Source organism: Lentinus tigrinus (genome assembly GCF_003813185.1).
Source record: "Lentinus tigrinus ALCF2SS1-7 unplaced genomic scaffold L226scaffold_4, whole genome shotgun sequence".
In the NCBI taxonomy this organism is placed as follows: Eukaryota; Fungi; Basidiomycota; class Agaricomycetes; order Polyporales; family Polyporaceae; genus Lentinus; species Lentinus tigrinus.
In genome coordinates this window covers 24,975-46,436 of record NW_027137913.1, presented here as the reverse complement: position 1 = coordinate 46,436, position 21,462 = coordinate 24,975, and the positions used below count along the sequence as shown (strand labels likewise).

General features: G+C 56.6%; 8 protein-coding genes across 8 annotated transcripts; 4 read left to right on the top strand and 4 right to left on the bottom strand.

Moving 5' to 3' along the window:
* Window positions 1-4: 4 nt before the first annotated feature.
* Window positions 5-3,110, bottom strand: L226DRAFT_455981 (DnaJ-domain-containing protein; the record flags this gene model as incomplete). Its single annotated transcript, XM_067675270.1, has 12 exons — window positions 5-271; window positions 691-827; window positions 901-1,022; window positions 1,073-1,228; window positions 1,280-1,863; window positions 1,921-2,058; window positions 2,113-2,334; window positions 2,398-2,456; window positions 2,676-2,695; window positions 2,750-2,771; window positions 2,826-2,980; window positions 3,046-3,110. The coding sequence occupies 12 exons, from the start codon at window positions 3,108-3,110 to the stop codon at window positions 5-7; spliced, it is 1,947 nt and encodes a 648-aa protein (XP_067539433.1).
* A 297-nt stretch (window positions 3,111-3,407) lies between these two features.
* On the top strand, window positions 3,408-6,054 carry L226DRAFT_530743 (DUF155-domain-containing protein; the record flags this gene model as incomplete). Its single annotated transcript, XM_067679929.1, has 10 exons — window positions 3,408-3,800; window positions 3,880-3,992; window positions 4,468-4,857; window positions 4,910-4,935; window positions 4,999-5,053; window positions 5,113-5,157; window positions 5,223-5,274; window positions 5,333-5,500; window positions 5,563-5,764; window positions 5,829-6,054. The coding sequence occupies 10 exons, from the start codon at window positions 3,408-3,410 to the stop codon at window positions 5,867-5,869; spliced, it is 1,485 nt and encodes a 494-aa protein (XP_067539432.1). The 3' UTR covers window positions 5,870-6,054.
* Window position 6,055: 1 nt separating this feature from the next.
* On the bottom strand, window positions 6,056-7,748 carry L226DRAFT_550548 (GroES-like protein). The gene is made up of 7 exons (XM_067682758.1): window positions 7,542-7,748; window positions 7,415-7,481; window positions 7,295-7,362; window positions 7,136-7,237; window positions 6,495-7,079; window positions 6,361-6,444; window positions 6,056-6,301 (listed from the first exon to the last, which is right to left on the bottom strand). The coding sequence occupies exons 1-7, from the start codon at window positions 7,578-7,580 to the stop codon at window positions 6,212-6,214; spliced, it is 1,035 nt and encodes a 344-aa protein (XP_067539431.1). The 5' UTR covers window positions 7,581-7,748; the 3' UTR covers window positions 6,056-6,211.
* A 542-nt stretch (window positions 7,749-8,290) lies between these two features.
* On the bottom strand, window positions 8,291-10,846 carry L226DRAFT_543127 (acyl-CoA synthetase; the record flags this gene model as incomplete). Its single annotated transcript, XM_067682178.1, has 10 exons — window positions 8,291-8,446; window positions 8,541-8,702; window positions 8,758-8,798; window positions 8,851-9,126; window positions 9,248-9,345; window positions 9,398-9,593; window positions 9,753-9,828; window positions 9,891-9,921; window positions 9,973-10,395; window positions 10,464-10,846. 10 exons carry the CDS (start codon window positions 10,844-10,846, stop codon window positions 8,291-8,293), a joined length of 1,842 nt encoding a protein of 613 aa, XP_067539430.1.
* Window positions 10,847-11,282: 436 nt separating this feature from the next.
* Window positions 11,283-14,159, top strand: L226DRAFT_479508 (uncharacterized protein). Its single transcript, XM_067676849.1, has 5 exons — window positions 11,283-11,690; window positions 11,770-12,453; window positions 12,514-12,758; window positions 12,831-13,504; window positions 13,568-14,159. The coding sequence occupies exons 1-5, from the start codon at window positions 11,361-11,363 to the stop codon at window positions 14,065-14,067; spliced, it is 2,433 nt and encodes an 810-aa protein (XP_067539429.1). The 5' UTR covers window positions 11,283-11,360; the 3' UTR covers window positions 14,068-14,159.
* A 13-nt stretch (window positions 14,160-14,172) lies between these two features.
* L226DRAFT_530739 (uncharacterized protein) lies at window positions 14,173-16,919 on the bottom strand. The gene is made up of 3 exons (XM_067679928.1): window positions 16,815-16,919; window positions 16,297-16,763; window positions 14,173-15,835 (listed from the first exon to the last, which is right to left on the bottom strand). The coding sequence occupies exons 2-3, from the start codon at window positions 16,715-16,717 to the stop codon at window positions 14,418-14,420; spliced, it is 1,839 nt and encodes a 612-aa protein (XP_067539428.1). The 5' UTR covers window positions 16,718-16,763; window positions 16,815-16,919; the 3' UTR covers window positions 14,173-14,417.
* Window positions 16,920-17,031: 112 nt separating this feature from the next.
* Window positions 17,032-18,242, top strand: L226DRAFT_501226 (DJ-1). Its single transcript, XM_067677819.1, has 7 exons — window positions 17,032-17,150; window positions 17,206-17,383; window positions 17,443-17,572; window positions 17,633-17,713; window positions 17,768-17,819; window positions 17,893-17,903; window positions 17,963-18,242. Exons 1-7 carry the CDS (start codon window positions 17,101-17,103, stop codon window positions 18,067-18,069), a joined length of 609 nt encoding a protein of 202 aa, XP_067539427.1. The 5' UTR covers window positions 17,032-17,100; the 3' UTR covers window positions 18,070-18,242.
* A 696-nt stretch (window positions 18,243-18,938) lies between these two features.
* L226DRAFT_609464 (uncharacterized protein) lies at window positions 18,939-20,459 on the top strand (the record flags this gene model as incomplete). The annotated part of the gene is made up of 8 exons (XM_067686064.1): window positions 18,939-18,980; window positions 19,046-19,079; window positions 19,135-19,424; window positions 19,474-19,552; window positions 19,609-19,737; window positions 19,798-19,994; window positions 20,059-20,073; window positions 20,130-20,459. 8 exons carry the CDS (start codon window positions 18,939-18,941, stop codon window positions 20,382-20,384), a joined length of 1,041 nt encoding a protein of 346 aa, XP_067539426.1. The 3' UTR covers window positions 20,385-20,459.
* Between the last annotated feature and the right edge of the window lie 1,003 nt (window positions 20,460-21,462).

The window sequence follows — 21,462 nt, the reverse complement described above, 5'->3', positions numbered from 1 at the left end:
CATATCAGTCTCCAGAAATAGGCTCGACCCGCAGTGTGATGCAGGGAACTGCAGTTCTCATACACGCTATACAGAACTGCAGCACTCGAGCTGCCTCGGCCACCACGAGGAAAGCAAAGATCCCAAACGGAGGGCACGTACCTTTCAGGGGGATCACGACCGGCATATAGTCGGGAATTTCTGCGTAGTGCATTCGACCGCGGAATTTGTAGCGTATGCGCAACGTCTTCGGCACTCCCGCAACGGGGTCGTAGAAACCTGGGATGCCCGCCTGCAACACAATAGGAAATAAGTTGTGAGCGAGTAGAACTTAGATTGAAGCTGGGTGTTCTATGCTGATGGCACGATATCGGCAACGGCGGCAACCCACGAGCACAAGGTGCCTGTAGCCGTAGCGGGCCCTTGATTCCCCTTCCACCGGCGTCGCAGTCTGGCAGGAAGGGCAACGAACGCTGTCGTACGGCACCCTGATCGCAAACAGCGTCGTCTGTGTCATCGACTATAGCCTAACGGACAGCCGTCAATCTGTTCGACTGCATAAGGTGCCACGGCCGCCGCGACCCGACGCCGGGGTCAAAAAGGAGAAAGGCTCCGGGTCCGGGCTTCGGCCACTCGCACACAACGACGTCCTTATCGGGAGGCGGGGAAGGCGCAGTACGCAAGAAGAAGGGCAGGGATAGGACGGCGCACCTTGCTCCGTTTCCCGGGGATGTATAGTTGGCTCGAGTTTACCAAAGCTTGCACGGGGACGGTGACGTCCACGTCGAGGCTTTCGGTCCCCTCGTCCCGCTCTGATGGACCATATCGCGCGTCTAGAATTATCAAACCTGTGTGAAACCACCCAGATGGCATTTTTTAGAACGAGCTCCTCTTGAAACACGAAGTCAGACTCGCCATCACATGCTTCCTCGGCGCGCATATGTCTCGCCGCCGTGTCTTGTAGCAGGTATATAGTCTCCTGCCATTGGCGAAGCAAGTCCGATTTTTCCTCGCGCAATTGACGGCGCGCTTCGTGGAGGTATCTAGAACACGACGTGAGCGTTACGGCGTGGAATGAGGAAGGAACACGGACTCAATTCTCTGTCTGCGGCGACGAGGCCGGAGATCGAAGTAGTAGAATAGCCCCAGAGCGGTACAAGGCAGAACCGCCGTCCAGAAGCCAAGGGCCTCGTTGTGCTCGTGTGAGAGGATTATTGGCAGCGACAGAGTCTGTCCGTGGTACGATGCACTACGAAAACTGTCAGCGGCCCACCTATACGGCGAAGAAGACTGGCCTTACTCCAAGCGAAGAACGACGCTGTCAGGGTTGACGCTGACGTTCGCACCGACGGCGGTATTAGGTCCACGCCACTCTCCTTCCACCAGCCACGTCAGGCCAGTGAGACCGAGGCGCAGCACCGTCTGCAGATGCACGCCTAGCTCCAGCAAGGTTATGCCGTAACGACCACTCAGGCCGCTGGCGACTCCGGCGAGATCGAACCCAATTTGCCAGTCGCTAGAATAGAGGGCGAGCCCAGACGACGATGGCGCGCGAACAGCGGTTTCCACGTGGGGCTGCTCGTCGTCCAAGGTCGCTTCGAGAGAACTGTCGTGGAACGCCGATGATGTTACTCCTATGGAAATCACAGGACCGGATGGGTTGAGGGAAAGCTCCAGCGAGCCTTGCGTGGGCGACTTCGGGAACAAACGCCGGAAGATAGCTACGGTCAGGGGTGGTAGAAGAATGGTCTGGCCCTTCCGATACGTGAACGGCTGGGTGAGCATCACAGGGTGCACCTCGGACTGACATGCCACTACGTAATCGTCTGTGCGGTATACGCTTTTCACAGCGACGCCGGTGACATTGAGGAGGCTCGTCGTTGCCTGGATGATGCCAAGGGATGAGAATCACGGCAGATGAGCCGGATAATACATGCCCACCTGAAAGTTCAGACGAGGAGAGTACTGATGCCGTACAGTTCCGAACAATGTGGGACTGACGACTGGCCTCTTGCCGGGGCCCGATCCGTATGAGACACGACTCGTGAGCACGACGGACGTCCCCTTCTTGATCTCTGTCTGTAATACAGCTGTCAGCAACTTCGTCGCAATGCAAGCATCCATGTTGCCCACCTGAACACGGTGTCGAACGGCGAACTGGTTCTTCCTCACGTCCCTGAGTGCGAACTGAAAGTTCTGCCACGCAGACACGGCGGAGCCATCCTCATCCTCGTATTCATCGTCGAAGATGGAAGATGCATCGACGCCAACTGTCACGGTGCCCTTCGGATAGACGGCTTGCTCTACACGCAACCGGTCCAGTTCGCGCTGTTGCCGTCGCAGCTCATCTTCGAACTAATACCCGCATATCACATCAGAGAGCGAACCTTGATCTATGAAGAACACGGAGCTGCTCACTTCCTCTTCCGCAACATGCGCAAAGTCACCGGAGCGGACCAGTTCTATGCCTTCAAGACCTGCACTGATGGTTGGTCAGTCCTACTGTCACTTTGTATGCAGAGGCACTGCGGAATCCGCCACAGGCATCGCAAATGTCCACGCGAGGATGGTCTGAGCACCATCACTCTGATCCAAAACCGTGAGGGTATCCAGACTCATCCTTGCATAGTTCTTGCGATGTCTCCGGCGGACTGCACTGCCAAGCTGACTGCGTTCTGCAACAGAAGAATTCCGACCTAGGATATCGTATGCACGACTGAATTGGACATGAGCACGGGTCGCGGGAGGGTAGGTTCACGACTGTGCGCACCGTGTTACTGGGTTGGACAGGACTGGACGGGGCGATTGAGAGAGCGGTCGGGATCAGGATGCCATACGCCACGCACCTTCATACGCCTTCTGGACCTCAAGGAAATGTCGCGTAGCTGCCTCCTTCCGTGCTTCGTCGACCTGCTTGTCCGGGTGGAACACGATGGACAGCTGCCTGTAGCGTTCGCGAACTTCCTGCTCGGATGCAGTCTTGGGCAGATTGAGTACCGAGCTATTTCCAGTCCAATAGTGTTAGCGAGCACGTCGTGGCGTCCTTCGTGGCGGTGATGTATTCACTAGAAATACTCCGGGTCGTCTGCCGGAATGGTTCCCAGATTACCGGCATCCGCGTTGGCAGACATCTTGAGATGACTCGCGGTTCAACGTTCAGCGGCTCGCTCCTTCTTCAGCAGGCGCACATCCGGAAGGGCTCGTGGGAGGCGAAAGAGAGAAGAGGCGACGAGCAGGTGAAGGATGCAGAACAGGGCCTGGATTGGGGTTCGCAACTTGTGTAGACGTAATGACGCTGGCCAGTGATTAATGTCCCTTAGAACGTGCGACTTATCAGCTGTTCTCTCTTTCTTACTTCTCACAAGATCTCTCAATCGCGATAAGAACGCGGATAAGTAGCCGCGGTAACCCCGTGGGCGTTTGTTTGTATGAGATCATACCGGCTTGCCGGTCCTTCGTGGTCCTTCCCCGCTGTCCGCCACCGTGTGCCCTCCGTCTCACACTCGCTCGAGCCCACGGTCCATACTGCTCTCGCTGTCGCTGCTGCAAACATGTCCACCAATCAACCAAGCCCGAAACTACCAGCATTGCCTGGCGCGAACCCCGGCGAGTCCAAGGCGCGGGGCGCCAACCGATCTACGAAAGTCGCGGGGAAACTCAAGGTCCTGCCCGAGCATGCCGAACCCCTTCTGCAGAAGGACAAGCCCGCCCAAGACTCTGCACCCCCACGCGCAGTGGACGAGGCTGGTGAAGGATCCGGGACGCTCGCCGACAGCGAGGACGAGGATGTTGACGAGGATACAGAGGCAGAAGACGTCGAGGTGAGTGGTCGTTACGAAGCAGTCCTCACTGCAGCCTGGTTTCTCACCGCGTGGGCCCCCCCCTTCGCTCTTGAGACAGGTGTACAATCAGATTGATCTCATTCCCGCTGGGACGGCGCGTAGAGATGCGCTTCGCCTCACCAAGAAGAAGGCGAAATCCCTCCCTCGGGTTACTGCATATGCAACTGCCAGGTACGTCTCAGCATTAGGTTCTCAATTTTAGAACCCAGCCACGAGAGAACACAATTGATCAATCGAGTCTCTCACTTCACATGAGAATGGGGGTTTGCCCCATATCGCCGTCGTCCAATTGGATGGGAGCCACGTCCTGCGTGTTTAGTGAGGTTGCACGCTCATCTACGTGGATGCAGCAAAGTTCATCAGAAGCCCACTGTGTGACGATGTTCCCTAGAGGAGCGAGAGTAGGCAGAAAGCAGATGCTGGCCAACGTCAGTATCCGGACACGGGTTGTGACCATTCTTCTTCTTCCGTAATGGCGTGAAATTACACCATGATACATTGGACGCATTGAGGAGATCCATCGTCAAGTATTCATGCGTTCGGTGATGAGACGGATGGAGTCCGGTCCACCTGTCCAACCTTCTTATTTTTGCCCTCTGCTGTCTTCCTGGACTTGTCATGAACTGACCTGACGCTTTCCTCACAGCTCGTACCGCTTTCCTGAATTAATGAAGTTCTTCAATGCACGCCGGGGGTCTTACCACACGAACCCCCGAATCATAGTTGACGTGATATACACCCCATACGTCTACGAGCCGCCCTCAACGAACACGGACCAACCCTCCACGCAGTCACGCGTCCGCTTCCAGGCCGGGTCCTCACACCAGAACAGAACGGGGGACCTCCTAGGCGTGCCCGAGCTCGCGCCCGGCGAGTCAGGCACTGAAGGCGCGCAGCAGCAGGACGGGGCAAGGGGCAAAAAGAAGAGCAAATTCTCAGAGACACCCACCGAGGCGGAGATATTCATCTTCGAGTACGGCACGGTCGTCATCTGGGGCATGACGGAAGCGCAGGAGAAGCGATTCCTCTCGTCACTGTAAGTGCGCTCTGCACGATCGTTCACAGGCCCGGGCTCACGCTGCTTGCAGGAGGAGGTTCGAAGTCGAGCGGTTAGGTGGGTCGCGGCCTTGTGGCATGGACGTGGACCCGGGAGGGGATTGACCCGTTCTCTTTCCAGCGCCACAGGACGTCGAAATGGAGGACCTCAATTTCTATTATGCGAGCTACAGTCGGTATGTGCCCCCGCTCTCGATCATCGCCGGAACGACTGCTCACGTTCGATGTACGTCAGCATATACAACGATGTGATCGCCCTACGCAAGGGCTCGAGCTACATGTGAGTTCGCGGCCCTGAGCACCGTAATAATAATGACAGCAGCGGTCTGACGCGGTCCGTTGCAGGACCAAGCTCTCACTGTCACATGCGCTCGCCCAGTCTGTGAAGATCTCACTGGTACGTTGCACCTTGCCGTGCCGTCCACTCCGAGCTGCCATACTCACCACCTCGCCAGTTCGAGGATCTCATCTCGACGACTATCGAAGAGACGAAGGACATTCCGGAAATCATCAGCGAGACCGGTAAGATTGACATGAACCACAAGGAGATCATGCGGAAGATCGGTGAGCTGTTCCTCCTCCGCACGAACATCAACTCTGTTGGTTCTGTGCTGGACTCGCCGGTGCGTCTCCTCCCAAGCCCTGCGACTGCGGAGATGGTTATTGACCACAATCGCGTGCACAGGAGGTCTTCTGGACATACCCCGACCTTCAACCCCTCTACGACGCGGCCCGGAGTTACCTAGAGATTCCTCAGCGCATAGACCTCCTCAATGCCCGCGTTGAAATCCTGCAAGATATGCTTCAGCTGCTCAAGGAGACGGTCACGAGTCGTCATGCCGAACGCCTAGAGCAGATCGTCATCGCGCTCATTGCCGTCGAGATCGGTGCGTAACCTCAGTCTCTCGATCGTCAGGCCCGTTATGAACGAGATACCTTGTGATCGTCCAGTTCTTGGTATCATCACGATCCTCGTCGACCTATACTCGTAGAAGACGATCGACATCGCTATCTCCTCGGCTTCGAAGCACGCTATGTACGCCAAGTTCATGTTCATGACGCGGGATCGCACGGTCACACTACGCATTTGTACACCACCCTCATATTTGTCATAGGATTCTGGACACTTCTCATCATGTTACGATCAATGTTCACTTGCATTCTTGATGTCCGAACATCATGACCCTCAAACACACGCAAACGTCCGAATCAAAGGGTATATCCATTCTCGCCTGCACAATACACCGTCGATAATGATACATTTGTGATGGTTACTCTAACCGTGAAGATGCCATGTTGCTCCGACATTACAATTTTGACATCGACCGGCGAAGTCAAGGCTTGATCGCAATCTTGAGCGCACCACGGCTGTTCATCTTGTCAAGTGCTTGCTGGAAGTCGTCAAGCTTGAAGACGTCCGTGACCTAGAACAAGGGAACATGGTGAGGGACGAGTGTGCCACCCAACTCTCAGATTTACTTACCATGCCCTTGACGTTAACCTTGCCGCCGTCCAAATACGCGACTGCACGAGGGAAGCAGAACGCTTGCGAGAACGAACCGATGATCTGGGTGACGTTCAGTTGTGCTCCTCGTGTACGTGAGGGAACGGACATACCCTGATCTCATCTCCGAAGATCTTCGAGGGAGGCCAGTGGAGCAGTGCCTTGTTCTCGTAAACGCCGTAGATCATGATCGTACCGCCGCGGCGGACGTAGTTGATGCTGTTCTGAGCGACCTTCTCGACACCCGTGGCCTCAACGACGATGTCGAAGCCGTACGGGTTGTCCTTCTTCAACTGCTCCCACTGTGCGTCCGGGTTCTGCCTGTCGAGCTCGATGTACTCGTCGGCAGCGTTGAGCTTCTTCGCGATGTCCATCTTGATACCCTTGTTCGCAGCGAGGACGACACGGTGGGCACCGTTCAGCTTAAGCAGCTGAGCAAGGATAAGGCCGGTGGGGCCAGACCCGAGCAGAAGGACGTCAACGCCGACTGGAGGGTTGAGCTTGTCGAGGCCGTGAATCGCGCATGCAGCAGGCTCGAGTAGAGTTGACTCCTCGTCCGTGAGGTTGTGAATCTTGTAGCACTTGCGCTGGTGGTAGACGATATATTCGGCGAAGCCGCCATCGAGGGTGACACCGCGAGCGTGGAAGTTCTCGCAAAGGACGGGGTTGCCGCGCCTGCAGTAGAAGCAATTGTCGCACTGTCGCCCATTAACGTCAGTGTATGCGAGGACATGTGAAGAACAAAGGGACGTACGGAGATGCCAACGTCGGCGACAATGCGGTCACCAATCTCGAAGTCCTTCACATTTTTACCCTTCTCAACGACCTTGCCAATGGCTTCGTGTCCGGGAATTAGCTGTGGGGGGTGCAATGAGTCTTGATTGCAGGGAACGCAGGCGAGAACATGACATACCGGGAACTGCGCAATGAACTCTCCCTCATGAATGTGTGCGTCCGTCCCGCACACGCCGCACAGGGTGACTATATGCGCAAATTTTGAGTGGGATTCAGGCAGACGAGACATTGAACATACCCTTCAGAAGAAGGTCGTCATCCCCGCACTTCGGGATGGGGACCTGCTTGATCTCGAACTTGTGAGGCTAGACACAGCGATGATGAGATGTCGATGTATGCGTCGATTTTGGACAAAGAGGACGTACTGCGCTGTAGTAGAGGGCCTTCATTGTTCCTTCAGGCATGGTGGGCAGTGGGATGGACGGCGTTGAAGAGGTAAGATGCGGTGGTGAGGGTAGAAAGCAAGATGCGTGAGCTGTCGCAACGACGGCCGCGAATTTATGCAGCTGATCTTTATCTGGCTGTGAAGCGGTGCCACTTGGGATGTGACGGGCGTAGATTTTGCGCGCATGCTCCGCCCAAGGCAGGCAGCTCGGTGCGCAGTGACCTCTCCCGGGCCGTGACATCATAGGACCTCTCCCTGGGTCCCTGTCGGCAAGCCGGCGGCCAAGTGCCGGCCGCGCTGGCGCGCGACCATTACCGGATATGGCAGGCGCGCGTCGCGCTCGTGACCTGTGACAGGACGCGTACCTTCCGGATGCGGTCAAAGGCACGAGGTTTCTGCAGAGTTCGGCCACACGGGGCGACGCGATGCGTCATCGCTTCCAGCTGTTATCAGGACCCCGTTTCGCAGGAAGAGAAGTTTGCAGCCAGGAAGTTTGCAGCCAGCTGCATCCTGGCCACTGGCCACACTCGTTCTTACCTCATGGACGCGGTCATTGTGCTCATGCAGTGTACCCTCGAACTATCACCGTACTCCACCCTTCCGTGTCAGTGTCTACTAGTTAGCGTGCATCCTACAAATCCCGAAAGCATGAAAAAAGTCTAACGATAGCCTGTTCCTCATCGACACGTCAGCAAACACACCGCTGCGCCACTCGTGCGTCTTCCCAAGTCACCGATTGTCCGACGACACACGCCCGACTCCCTCCCGCGCGAGCTTCTTTGACCAATCTCGCAGGACGTGCTTCTGCACCTTCCCGCTCGCCGTCTTTGGCAGCTGGTCGGGCGCTCCCTCTTCCCCCACAAACCACACCCACGCCGGCGCGTTCTGATGCCAAGGTCCGCGAGTGATCAGCAGACACATACGTCACAAAGACTAGCATTGACGGGCGTACCTGCGGATTCATCCCTTCCGAGACTACACGTCGGGCCACCTCCTTCGTAATCGGAGTAGAGTGCGGTTCCCGCACAAGCCATGCTCCGACTACTTCGCCGTACTTCGGATCTGGCACGGCAATGACGGCAGCCTCCCGAATCTCGGGGTGCGCAGTCAAGACGTTCTCAATCTGCACGGGGAACAGGTTCTTGGGGAGCACACGGTCAGTCATCCCGCACATTGGAGACAGCTTTCAAGCCCACCTCTCCGCCACGTATGATGATGTCCTTGATTCTGCCAACGACTGTACCTACGTTAACGTGGAGCACGATCGTGACTGAGGGCGATCCACTCACTTCGGAGATACCCTTCCTCGTCCATGATGCCCTCGTCGCCAGTATGCATCCACATCGTGCCCTCAGCGTCTCGCTGCATAACACGCTTCGTTTGCTCTTCATCGTTCCAATATCCTTTCTGCAGAGGGTAGCCCGCAACGAGCAGTTCTCCCGGCTTACCCACGGGGACAACCTGTCCTTCGAGGTCGACAACCTTCGCCCGCACGTGAGGGAGAATCTTCCCAACAGTTTCAACGCGCTTGATGATAGGATCATCGGGCGTCGTCTGGAAGGTTACTGGACTACGAGGACTCAGTCAACCAACTGAAACGAACGCGGAGCGTCCCTACCATACCTGGTCTCCGCTGCAAAAAGCCGTGCTCAGCCACGAGTCATGCTTCGGAAGGGATGTACGCACTCATGCCATATGCCACCGTTAACTCCGTCAGATTGAGCTTCTCGATGAGCTGCTTCATGAGATCAATGGGAATAGGCGAGCCCGCTGCTATCCCAGTCCTGTTGTCGCGTGAACATCGGCGTGGTGCCTCCACTCAGAGACTGCACTGACCGGAGGTTGTGCGTGTCAACGTGCTGTCCCTCATCCCTTCTCCGTTGGACCTCCGCGAGAACTCCCAGGAAATGTGTCGGCACACCGTGCAATGCTGTGCAACGCTCCTCCGAGATGGCGTCGACTATTGAGGGCGGGTCGAAGATCTCGGAGGGGTAGAGGATGCAAGCACCGTGCGTCCACGCGGCCAGGTTGCCTAGAACGAGGCGTAAACACCGCAAAGGGTGTCAGCTTCCAAGTGTGCACAGGGCAATAATGGGAGTGCACTCATCAAAGCAGTGGAACAATGGGGGCACGTTGCCTATATATGCTTAGTGTCAGCGCATATGTCCCAACCACAGAAAGTGATTCGTACAGAGAATGTCCGCCGGGGTTAGCCGCATGCAACGCCCGATGGCCAATGCGTTATTCAAGAGGTTATGATGTGTTAACTGACGACGGCTGCGTCAGTTACTCATGAAACTTGACCAAGTGTAAGCATCTGTTGACGTACTGATACGGCTTTCGGAGCACCGGTAGTCCCACTGGTACCTAGCTTCAGCAGATACCCTGCACGAGCCGGCGATACAACCTACCTCGTGAACTGGAGGTTGATCACATCGTCTACCTGCAAGCTCTCCGTGATCTCCTCCACCGTCCGCTTCTCCGCAGCGTCTTCCCGCCAGACAAGCACTTCGCGGAAGTCCACAACAGGCTTGACGTCTTGCATCTCATGCTCGAACTGCTTGAAGTCCCCCATGTTGTCGACAACGACCAGATGGCGGAGCGCAGGTAACGCCTCTTCTTGGATCTCCCCAGGGAGCGCATTGGCGATCGAAGGAAACGCGTCGCATAGCATGCGGACATACGCCGAGGTCCGGATGCGTGGAACGACGAAGAGGTGGCTTACGCCCACAAGGCCAAGCGTGCTAACCAGCTCCGGCAAGCGATACGCAGGATTAAGCGTGACGAGGATTGCGCCTATGCTCGCACACGCCCATTGCAGGCAAGCATATGCACTGTTCAATGTCCATGATGTTAACCGCTGCTTCCCCCAAACATGGTGAGAATGGTAGACGAGACACACCTATTGTTGCCCATAATAACCCCAACTCTGTCCCCCTTCTTCACGCCCAGGTCCAGCAGCCCCCGTGCGAGGGCCTGTATGTGCCGATCGAACTCGCCAAAGTCCCATGCGAGATGCGGCGCATCCCCAAGGTTATGTCCGAGCGGGCCCCCATATGGCCTCGCCCGCTCTTTCCGAGCAATAAGGGCAGGTCGATTGGCATGTGCGCCAAGGATATCGTCCCGAAAGTACGCTGGGAGGGTCTTGGTGATCAGCGGGGGGTGCTTGGGCCCGGCAACTTCGGAGAGCGTGAGTGGGGTCACCCCTGCGAGCGGGGGCGTCGTTGACGTTGATGTCGAAAGCCGCCGCAGAACGGCCTGGGGCCGCAGGTGGACTCTGTGCATAGTCGTTTGCTAGTTGGGCGGGGAAGTGCGGGGAGAATGGTGCTCATCGCGTTGACGTCGGGTGGCTGCTTAGTACCCCGCATCCGGGGTAGCGCTGGGATGGGAAAGCTTGATGGACAGGTGACCGTGGCGGTTACTGGAAGCCGTGGCCAGCTTCTGGCAGTGGCAATCGCACTTACGCTCAGGATGCGCTTCACCTCGGCCTACGTGTGTCGGCCGTAGGGAGGCAGCGGGAACTGGAGTGGACTTTCATCTTGCTGGACACGGCGAGAGGCGGACAGAAGGGAAGAAGGGCAGGAGGAGTACTACATGGCCAGCGAGCCATTTATGACCGGCTCACCGGACCGAGCGAAATGCCTCACGTGCGTTTCCCAAATTTTGGTTAGCGCTCGTATGTCCGCGGCTGCTGCACAGATTCCTACTCACTCACTTCCATCTCGCTCTGCTCTGTTCTTCTTTTGCCAGGCTAGTGCTTGACTACGCTACTTCTTGACGGTAACTGCAAGCGAAGAATATGGGCGCACCTTTGGATCCTGGAGCGGTGAAGGTCTACACAGTCAACGGAGAGGCATCCGGGTCTTCTTCTGCACTTCCGGACTGGCTTACGCGCAAACGGGAGGCGAAGGGAAAGGGGAAGAGGGCTATCCGGGAACACGTGGAAGGAACCATTGAGCTGATCCAGCACTTTGACTTTCCCGAGGCCAGTAACAAAGTGAAGACCACCCGAGATGGGCACCATGCAGTTGCGACGGGCACGTACAAGCCGCAAATACGCGTGTGGGATCTGGACCAGCTCTCGTTGAAGTTTGAGAGGCACACGGACGCGGAAAACGTCGACTTTGTTGTGAGTGAGTCTTCTTGGTTTTGAGTTACCCCGCCCCAGAGCATTCGGGGAACCTTTGGCTCACCTCCGGCCTCCTTAGATGCTCTCGGATGACTGGACAAAGTCGATACACCTGCAGAACGATCGCTCCGTCGAGTTGCACACGCAAGGCGGCTTCCACTACCGCACGCGCATACCTCGCTTTGGCCGCGCACTCGCATACCACTTCCCCTCCTGCGACGCTCTCTTTGCTGCCTCTGGTCCGGAGGTCTTCCGGCTAAACCTCGACCAAGGCCGCTTCCTCAACCCCCTTGTCCTGCAGGGCGAAGGCGGAGAAGACATCGCCGGCGTTAACACGATTGACATCAACCCCGCACACCAGCTATTCGCGTTCGGAGTCGAGGGGAACGGCACGGTCGAGCTCTGGGACCCGCGCTCACGCTCACGAGTGGGCATCCTCCGCTTACCGCGCGATCGGCTCATGCCTATGAACTCTATGGCAGCTCCGGCACTGCCTGGTATTGACGACGGGTCGCAACCAGCGCCGCTCTCCGTCACAGCGATCGCGTCGAGGCCGGACGGGCTGTCGTATGCTATCGGTACGTCGACAGGACACACGTTGCTGTATGATATCCGGTCCGCGCGACATCTGGCGATGAAGGACCAGGGGTACGGGCTGCCTGTAAAGAAGGTTACATGGATAGAGGGCGGGAGCCGGATGGCTGGCGAGGGGTACGTCCTCAGTGCGGACAAGAAGGTCATCAAGATCTGGAACCGCAATACGGTGCGTCCATGCGCATTTTTGTGCACCATTCAGTTGTTCTCATGGCATATCTGCCTGTAGCCCGAGACGAACTTCACGTCCATCACGCCTGCGAACGACATCAACGACGTCCACCACATACCCGGAACTGGGCTCATGCTCCTCGCGAACGAGGGCATCAAGATGACCACATACTTCGTTCCCCAACTCGGTCCTGCACCGAAATGGTGCAGCTTCCTCGAGAACCTTACTGAAGAAATGGAGGACCAGACGACCCGCAATGCCTACCAGGACTTCAAGTTCATCGACCGCGCCGAGCTTGCAAAGTACGTCTCACTTATACGTTCCACTCACCCCTTACGCTCAACGTACTGACACTCTCGCTCCTTACTCGCCAGACTCGGCCTGGACCACCTCGTCGGCACGCCCGCCCTCAAGCCGTACATGCACGGCTACTTCGTCTCGCTGCAGCTGTACGACGCCGCGCGCGTCATCGCGAACCCGTATGCATACGCGGAGCACCGCGAGCGCATGGTACAGGAGAAGATGGACAAGCTCGCCGAGACGCGCATCCGCTCACGCAAGGACGGCGCGGGGGTCAAGGTCAACAAGGCGCTCGCCGAGAAGATCAGGAAGGAGGAGGAGCGGGCGAAGAAACAGGAGGAGCGCAAAGCCGCGAGGAAGGCGAAGGCGCTTGCTGCCGCTGCAGACGGGGAGGAAGAGGAGGACGAGGACGAGGACGCGATGGACGTAGACGAGGAGGGCGCCGCGACTGGTGCAGGGGCAGAGCCGGGCAAGGAGAAGTCGAGCCTGCTCAGCGACCCCCGTTTCGCGGCTGTGTTCCAGGACCCCGAATTCCAGGTGGACGAGAACACCCGAGAGTTCGCGCTGCTCAACCCGTCCGCGGTCGCACAGCGGCAAACCCGCGAGGCGGGCAGGCCGAGGGGGAAGACGGCCGTCGAGGAGGAAGAAGAGGAGAGCGACAAGTCGTCGTCGGACCCGCTCAGCGAGAGCGACGGGAGCGCGGACGACAAGAGCGGCAGCGAGAGCGAGGACAGCGACGATGCTGGCAGTAAGTGTTCAGCCACCTACTCCCTCCATATGTCTGAGTTGTCGTACTCACACTTTACCTTAGAGCTTTGGCAGGACGACATCCGCACACGGATGGCAGCCCGTGCTGCTCCGCGCAAAGCAGCCCGCCAGCCCATACGGCGCGATCCCAAAGTCCGGCTTGTGCCCTTACAGGCGCAGGACTCGCGCGGCGCGCGCACTGTGGACAAGAACGCGTCGTTTGGCCAGCGTCGCTCGCAGCTCGGCTCTGGCAAGGGCAAGGAGCGGGCGCGCGATTCTGCGTCTGCGGACGTGCGACACACGGCGCACGGCGGTGTAGAGATGACGTTCGTCCCCCGGACAAGCTCGTCTAGGGCGGACTACGACGAGGACGAGCGGCCGAGCGGGAAGGCAGGCAAGGGCAACAAGGAGCCGAGGAGGAAGGGCGTGGAGGTGTTTGGGGCGGGCATGGAGAAGGGTGGGGAGGATCCCGAGGTTGCGATGAGCGAGGCGGAGAGGAAAGGGCGGACGAAGAGGCGGCAGGGCATGCGAAGTGGGAGCAAAAATACATTTAGGCGGATGTGAGCCTGTGTGGTCCTGTGTCTTGTATGTTGTATATTCTCCTGTGCCTTACTCTCGCATGCACATCGCATATTGCATCTCGACACCACGACGATGTCCTTTGAACGTGCAGAGTGGAATGCCTGGCTAAGAGGCGTGATAATAAGTTATGGACATGAAGCTCGTACTTGATGGCGCAATTGATACAGCAGAACAAAAGGGTCTAAAACATACAATGCAGAATGCAACTCGCAGAACATGTGAGTCTATGCGTGTTAGATCATGACTATGATGGTCCTCCTCTCATCTCAACGTCCACCTACACTATAGTAGTCCACTTCCCAATCTCCCCTTCACCCAGCATCCACTAGCACTCATGCATTCATCCTCGCAGGTCCACCTACAACCCCCGACGCAACCGCCCCTCGCGGCGCAAACGGCGTAGACCCCGGGTTCAGCTCCGACTTCGCGGCCACCGCCGCAGCCTGCGTCGCCGTCGTCACCTGCGGGGCCTGCAACTGTGACTGCGACGGGGTCCGACTCCGCCCTGGCTCAAACGGGGGCGCGCGGCCTGACAAAGTCGACGCCGCTGGGGTCGCAGCACCCGATGCCGACGACGAGCCAGACGCTGACGAGCCTTGAGGGCGGAATCCTGGGGCTCGCGGGTGGTGGTTGTGGTTAGCATGAGGCTTGTTGTGCGGGTGTCCGTGTTGTTGGAGGTGGATGACGCCGGGGACAGTGTGGTTCGCGCCGTTGGCGGAGAAGGTACCGCGGACGGCTGAGCCCGACGGTCGATGCACAGGGTCCTGGTGTGCCATTGATCCTGGTGCACCGCGTGGAGGAGGGAACGACGGCCGAGGATGGTGGTGCTGATGATGCTGCATGTGTGGATGTGAATGCCGTTTCCGTGGATGTACGTGCTGGTGCGGATGGAAGTTCGGATGGTGCGGGTTGTGATTGTGATTATGCGAGTGAGGACGGTCGCCCTCGGGCGAGCTGCCGTCCTTTGACCTATCCCTCCGTCGGGACCCAAGGCTGCTGCTGTCTTCCGACTCTGCCGCAGCGGCAGCGTCGCCCTCATACCCATATGGATCCTTCTCCACGCGCTCGCGCTCCTCCTCGAGCTTGCGCAAGCGCTCCTCGAGCTCCGTGAGCACACCGCCCTCGCCTTCCAACTTCTCCCGCTTCGTGTTCAGCTTCTCCAGTCGGTTCACCAAGCCTGCAAGCTCTACCTGCATGGCCTCCTGCCGTGCCTTCTCCCGCTGCTCTGCCTCTAATCTCCGCGCCTTAACTTTCGCGGCATCGTGCTTAACCTTCTCCCACTCCTTCTCGACCTCCGCTTTGCGTTCCTGCAGAGCTGGGAGAGCCGCCTCGATATCCTTCACGAGTGCTTCGGTATCACGAGCTGCAGCCAAGGTTTGCTTGACTGCCTCTTGCAGCGCGAGGACCTTCTTCCGTGCACGGCTCTCACCGGCTACATGCCGATCTGACGCTCGCCTGAGCGTGTCGATCTCCGACCGAAGGGCCGCGTCCGCCTTCTGCGACTCCTTTCGGGCCGATTTGAGGGTTGAAGTTAGAGATGTATGCTCGGCGTTCAGGAGGTTCAGCGTGTGCGTGAGCTGTATCCGGCGGTCTTCGAGGGTTATGGTCGGTGGAGGGTGACCATTAGGAGAGGAGCCGCTCATGTGTGGGGGTGAGGAGGAGAGGGGTACGGTGGAGGATTCGGGTGAGCCTGCTGAGGAGTGTTCGGATAGTGGCTCAGGAAGCGCCATTTCTGACCGTAATTCCGTGTCTATGACAGCGTGATCAGTCTCTGAGCGCAGCAGAACACCTGTGGTCGAGGTGATCTAATATAGATCCGGAAGGCAGGACACTACGATACGAACTCGTCGCCGTTAGATGTGGGGAAACCTTACTTGCAACAAGTTCCGAACTAGATGGAAGGACAGCACCTCCAACTGGATGGTACCTAGTAGGACTCTTAACTCACTTGGACTATCAGCTCATGCGCCGTGTGGATAAGGTCGAGAACAGGGGGTCTGCCTCGGATATCTGAGTGATAGACGCGGTTTCTCGCTCGCGACCCATTGCAAGTAAGGCCAAGTGGTGCCCATTGTCAGGAAGGCACAACCAGGGATGCTGCATGCTCCATTTCCTCAAATGAAGTACGTACCTCCCTGGCGCACATCCGGAACTTGGCGGAAGTAGGGATTATGCCAAACCAATTCTCCCCGATGAAACCAGAAAACGTACCTGTAGTGATCTGACTCCGTACACTCGCTTCTCCTGGCAAAATCCCTAGCTCGACGTCGTACTGTCTCGAGGGCATGAGACCGTACAAGATGATGACAGCCTCGTCGAGTACGTCGTCCATCCTGAGTATGACCCTCTGCCATGGTGTTCCATTGACCTTCACCGAGAGCCCCTTGGTGAGGATATCCGAGACGACCTGGCTTTGCATAGTGTCGGCGGTGCTGGTGCTATCGCGGCTTTGATCATCGTCGTCGGAAGAGGAGAGGCCGAGGGACGCGAGTTCTGGGTTGGCAGAGTCGTGCGCGGAGTAGGGCGAGGCGAGGATGAAAGTGACGGAGACGGAGGTGATCTCACGGACGGAGAGGGAGAGAGTGGGGTGCCACGGTCGAACAGAGTGCCATTCTGCGAACTGGTCGTCCATTTTGGTGCGCTGATACATGCTCTCACACCACGGCTTATACTACTGTCTGCGCGATAAGTTTAGCACGTGCTGTGCCCGTGTCACGCCCGATGCTCACCTTGTCCGAGGTCCAGCACGTCCGCAACGTTGTGTGGTTGTCGCTGGGCATGCGTCGGGGCGAGTGTGCTGAGATGAACGTCGTGGTCGGAGAGTACGCTGCTTCGCCACAGTCGCGCTGCACCGTCCAGGAGCGCCCCGATCTCATCGCCCGAATTTTGCCTTACCGGAATAAGGTATCTCAACATACCGGCGTCGCCACTGACGCTGACGTCATCTTCTGCTCTCGCCCAAACATACCTGCGACCGCGTCGTTTACTACCCTGCCTCGTACCTGGCATATCAACATGCCTTCTGCCTTGATTCTGATTGCTGACGGAACAGAGGAGATGGAATTGTATGTTCAGTCATCGAGCAGCTCAGAAAATCTTGCGCTCAAGGTCGATATCCAGCACCATCACTTACGACACGCTCGTCAGAGCGGGAGTCTCATGCACTTCAGCATTTGTGTCCAATGGGAACATGCAAGAGAGCATCGGATCCTACGAAAAGAACCCACCCTTCGCCAAGGGTTCGCGGGGGATCAACATACTCCCCGATACATACTTCTCTCCCCGGGCGGCGACTCCGGTAGGTCGCGCTTCAAATACCCCCTCGGTAGCTCTTTACCTTGACCTTTCTACTATTAGGACAAGTATGATCTTCTGGTAATTCCTGGCGGAGCCAAGGGTGCCGAGACGATCTCCGGAAGCTCCGCAGTTCAGCACCTTGTACGCGAATATCTCGAGGCTGGCAAGCTCGTGGGCATGATCTGTGCGGGTACGTCTATCATCTATTTTGGCTTGATAAAGACAGCTAGCCGACTGTGTTGGACTACAGGCAGCCTGGCAGCGCTGACATCAAAGGTACCCAAGCAGCCGTTGACTTCTCATCCCAGCGTCCGTGACCAACTCAAGGATGGTAAGCTCGAGCATGTATCATAGCTGTACCTTTGCTAAAACTGCATGTTCGTAGGGTTTGAGTACTCCGAAGAACCTGTCGTGGTTTCTGGCAAGTTGGTGACAAGGTCAGTGTCCTACAGCGATCGCATTGTATCCGAGTCTAGACTCTGACGACTCTCATCGTGACCTCGTACACAGCCGCGGTCCTGGTACGTTCGAATTGTGTTTATCTGCGCATTCGTTACACCTAAGTAATCCTTGATCTCAGGTACTACCTTCCCGTTCGCGCTGACGCTTGTCGAGCTCCTCTGCGGGAAGGAGAAGCGTGCGGAAGTCGCGGGGCCGATGGTCTTCCCCGAGGGAACATTCGCGTGAATCGGACCATCGCTCGTGATACCGCACAGTTAGCATGGAAGAAAGAAGCCTGTATCAGTGGCCATGTAGGATAATATTGATGAATTTACGACGGAAGTATCGATCCGATTCCACCGGTATACCTGGGCCCGTACCCACTGCCCGTTGGCGTGCTCACCGCTTGATTCCGTACCAATACATTCTGGTCTCTCCAGCAATTGTGGTTGCCGCGCAACCCAGGCTCCAATAATTTACCTCCGCCCCCATATGGCCGGCCATTCCCGGGACGACCGATTGCGGCACGACGTCCAGCGCTTACTGGACATCGTCCGAGTCCGAATTGCCACCACGATACTGGTGTTGCTGTCACGGCCATCGTCCTCCGAGATCATTCGCACTCGGACATCTGTCTCCCTGAGGCAATGTCCGCTATTCATCCATGGACGGTACGCCCCAATATTAAGAGATCTTACCCTAAACATCTGCATTGAAGATCTGCGAGAGAACCAGATGTCCGCCGTATCTCTACGCATAGGCACGAAATCATCGGACACAGCCTGACAGGCCTAGAAGTTCTCTCGGCCGAGAACTGTTTCAGAGGCGCACACTGAGGGATAGACTTTCCTTCTCTGTTACCCATTTGCTAGCAGCAGAAACTCTGAAATCAGTTGAGTTGAGCTGTTTGTGATTCCGACCATGCGGTGTTGACGGAACCAATGGTGCTCGAGGGATGGTAAGTCTCCTGCTTTGAGGGGTACGATTTCCTACGATGGTCGTGGTTGAAGTATCGTTCGAGTCTTCGGCAGTATATTAGGGCAAGCACTGAAAAGGCTAACCCCCCACTCTGCTGACCACACTTTGCTCCGCCTCTCGTCGCGTGCGTCCACAATATGTCCGACGTCGACACGTCCTTTCCAATTGCTACCGCCCAGGTACCTGCTGTTGCGTCCTGTTCCTGTTGCAACCTATGTGCTCATCCATTTGTCTTGTGCACCAGTTCGTCGCGTTGTACATGCAATGCATCTTCTATGGTATGTCTAGTCGACTTTATCTGTACAGACCAGTTTGCTAATTCCCAGGTCCCAGGAATCGCTTTGGTAACGGTCGCATATGGTTTGCGTGTTTTACTCTGGTCCCGCGACGGGCACCTCAAGAGTAGGGCGTCCATCAACTGGGTCATGATCGGGACAACTGTCGCTATGTTCATAGTCGCAACACTGGAATTGGCCGTCGGATTCCAACAGAACCTCGAAGCGTTCATCTACTACACTGGCCCCGGTGGCCCCACGGGCGAATTTCTCGATATCTCGAACTGGCTCTCCGTTGCAAAGGTTGTGGACTACGTCGTGCAGATGATGATCGGTGATACCATCATGGTCAGTACCATGCTCTTTTGCATTGAGTGGGACTAATGTGCATAGAAAGCTTTATAGGTGCTATGTGATATACAATTACGACTGGAAGATTGTAGCCATACCAGTATTTCTCTGGTTTGCAGAAATCGGTATGTCATAACTCGAACATTCATCTATGGTTTCAGCTACATGCTCTTATTATTAGGGTGCGGTTGGATGGTCATCTATATTACCGCGACACTACACTCCGGGATCACTATGAACACGCCACAGCTCGTGCCATACGTCGTCAGCGGTCTCTCATTGACTCTGGTAATGACGATTTTGATGACTGGTACGTGACACGAACTACTCGACGCGCAAGGATGGCTCAGCCGGTCCACCCACTACCTAGGCTTGATTGTGCATCGCATCCTCAAGATCAACGCTAGTGTCGACGCGCCAAGCATAACTCGTCTCGGCGAGAACGACAGGCTGATCCGCGTCGCCCGCGTCCTCGTGGAGTCCGGATTCCTCTACACCGTCTCCGTGTTCATTTTCTTCTGCACGTTCCTCACCTCGAACAACGCCCAGTACGGCGTATCTGATGTTGTGCGTGGTATTCGTTGACTCCTCTTGCAGTCACTGATCTGCATCTCCGACCGCGCTTTCCCAGATCGTCCAACTCATAGTAAGCCCCATATCCTCCGGGCTGCCTCTATTATCTCACCTAACCCGCCTCATCAGCCAATTTCCTTCACCCTCATCCTCATCCGCCTTGACCGAGGGACTGCTGTCGAAACCCCTACCATCCAGCAGTCGACAATCCGGCAGCCCGTTATGTTCTCTGTCACTGGGTCTGGAAATGCGCGCGCCGACGTGTCCAGATCCAGAGGCATTGCTGTGTCCGGTATGGAGAGTGACTCGTACATGGCGGATGATATAGAAAGCGGCTGCAACCCGGGGTGGAAGGCTGGCCAATATGGGCTCGTGCCAGTCTAAGCATACACAGGCCGCGCGCATCACTCTTCTCTTGTCGTCCATGCTGAGGCCTTCTACTCGCTCCTCGCTACCAGTGCATCCTGATGAACCATTCTGTAGGACTACTACCGCGTGCGGGTAATTCTCCCAAGTCATAGGTCAGTGTCTAACTTAGAATCGGGGTATTACCACCGCCACGCTCGCCCTGTCCTCGAGCATCTGCTGCACGAAACTCGATAGCCTTTGCGACCCAAGTACCAGACGACAAAGATGAGGCAGCGGCAGAGTACGCGGGGAGATGACCAATGGCGCTGACGTGCACCGACACCTGCACGCAATCCGCCGTGCGCTGCACTGCCGTCTCGACTCTCGACTCAGTTCTCAGAACCGCCTTCAAGTTCTCTTGTATCTTCGTATCTACGAGCTATTCATCGTGAGTCTCTGAGCCTCCGGATGGTTATGCTTCTCAAGAACCTGATGTCCTTATCTCTCTCTCAGTTAGTAGAGCCCTGAGCGGCGCGACCACAATGGTAGCCCACATGCCCACGTCAAAGGAACCGTCGTTATTCGTGTTCGCATCTCTCTCACACGAACCACATCAACGTCACTGAAGGCAGAACCCCGCTGGTTGCCATCTACGGTTCCGCCGCCGATGACCTATCAAACAGATCCACTGCGTGGCTCATCAGACAGGTCTTCGCCCGGCCAGTGCGGTGGATCGACCAGAAGGTTGCAATGTATGAGAACAGTACTATTCACTCCATCAGCAAAAAGCAAAAAAGAGTGGGAGTGCTTGGGAGTGATTGTGAGAGCCGCAATCTTCGACAATCCACTGCGGTACTCGGAACCGATTGTGGTGACGTCGAGCGGTGTTGCAAACCGTACAATCTTCCCGCAAGTGGTTTGCAAGCGATTGGAATCCTTAGAATCACTTCTTTAGATTGGGTTGGATTGCGGCGATTGCGAGAGCTTACATTTGCCAGATGATAAATCTGGTCCTTCATCCTACTAATAGTATACACAGTTGTAGACCGCCGCGACCCGTATGCACAATGATATATGGAAAAATATTTCATTGAATTGATAACTTATAGTGCTA

Coding starts and splice junctions, on each gene's coding strand:
- L226DRAFT_479508 (XM_067676849.1), top strand. CDS start 11,361: ATGGGCGCACCTTTGGATCCTGGAGCGGTGAAGGTCTACACAGTCAAC. Junction 12,454..12,513: donor AGATCTGGAACCGCAATACG/GTGCGTCCATGC, acceptor ATCTGCCTGTAG/CCCGAGACGAACTTCACGTC. Junction 12,759..12,830: donor GACCGCGCCGAGCTTGCAAA/GTACGTCTCACT, acceptor CTTACTCGCCAG/ACTCGGCCTGGACCACCTCG.
- L226DRAFT_501226 (XM_067677819.1), top strand. CDS start 17,101: ATGCCTTCTGCCTTGATTCTGATTGCTGACGGAACAGAGGAGATGGAA. Junction 17,151..17,205: donor GGAACAGAGGAGATGGAATT/GTATGTTCAGTC, acceptor GTCGATATCCAG/CACCATCACTTACGACACGC. Junction 17,573..17,632: donor CGTGGGCATGATCTGTGCGG/GTACGTCTATCA, acceptor GTTGGACTACAG/GCAGCCTGGCAGCGCTGACA.
- L226DRAFT_550548 (XM_067682758.1), bottom strand. CDS start 7,580: ATGCCTGAAGGAACAATGAAGGCCCTCTACTACAGCGCA. Junction 7,363..7,414: donor TGACGACCTTCTTCTGAAGG/GTATGTTCAATG, acceptor TTGCGCATATAG/TCACCCTGTGCGGCGTGTGC. Junction 7,238..7,294: donor AGTTCATTGCGCAGTTCCCG/GTATGTCATGTT, acceptor CACCCCCCACAG/CTAATTCCCGGACACGAAGC.
- L226DRAFT_530739 (XM_067679928.1), bottom strand. CDS start 16,717: ATGGACGACCAGTTCGCAGAATGGCACTCTGTTCGACCGTGGCACCCC. Junction 15,836..16,296: donor ACGGAGTCAGATCACTACAG/GTACGTTTTCTG, acceptor ACGCTGTCATAG/ACACGGAATTACGGTCAGAA.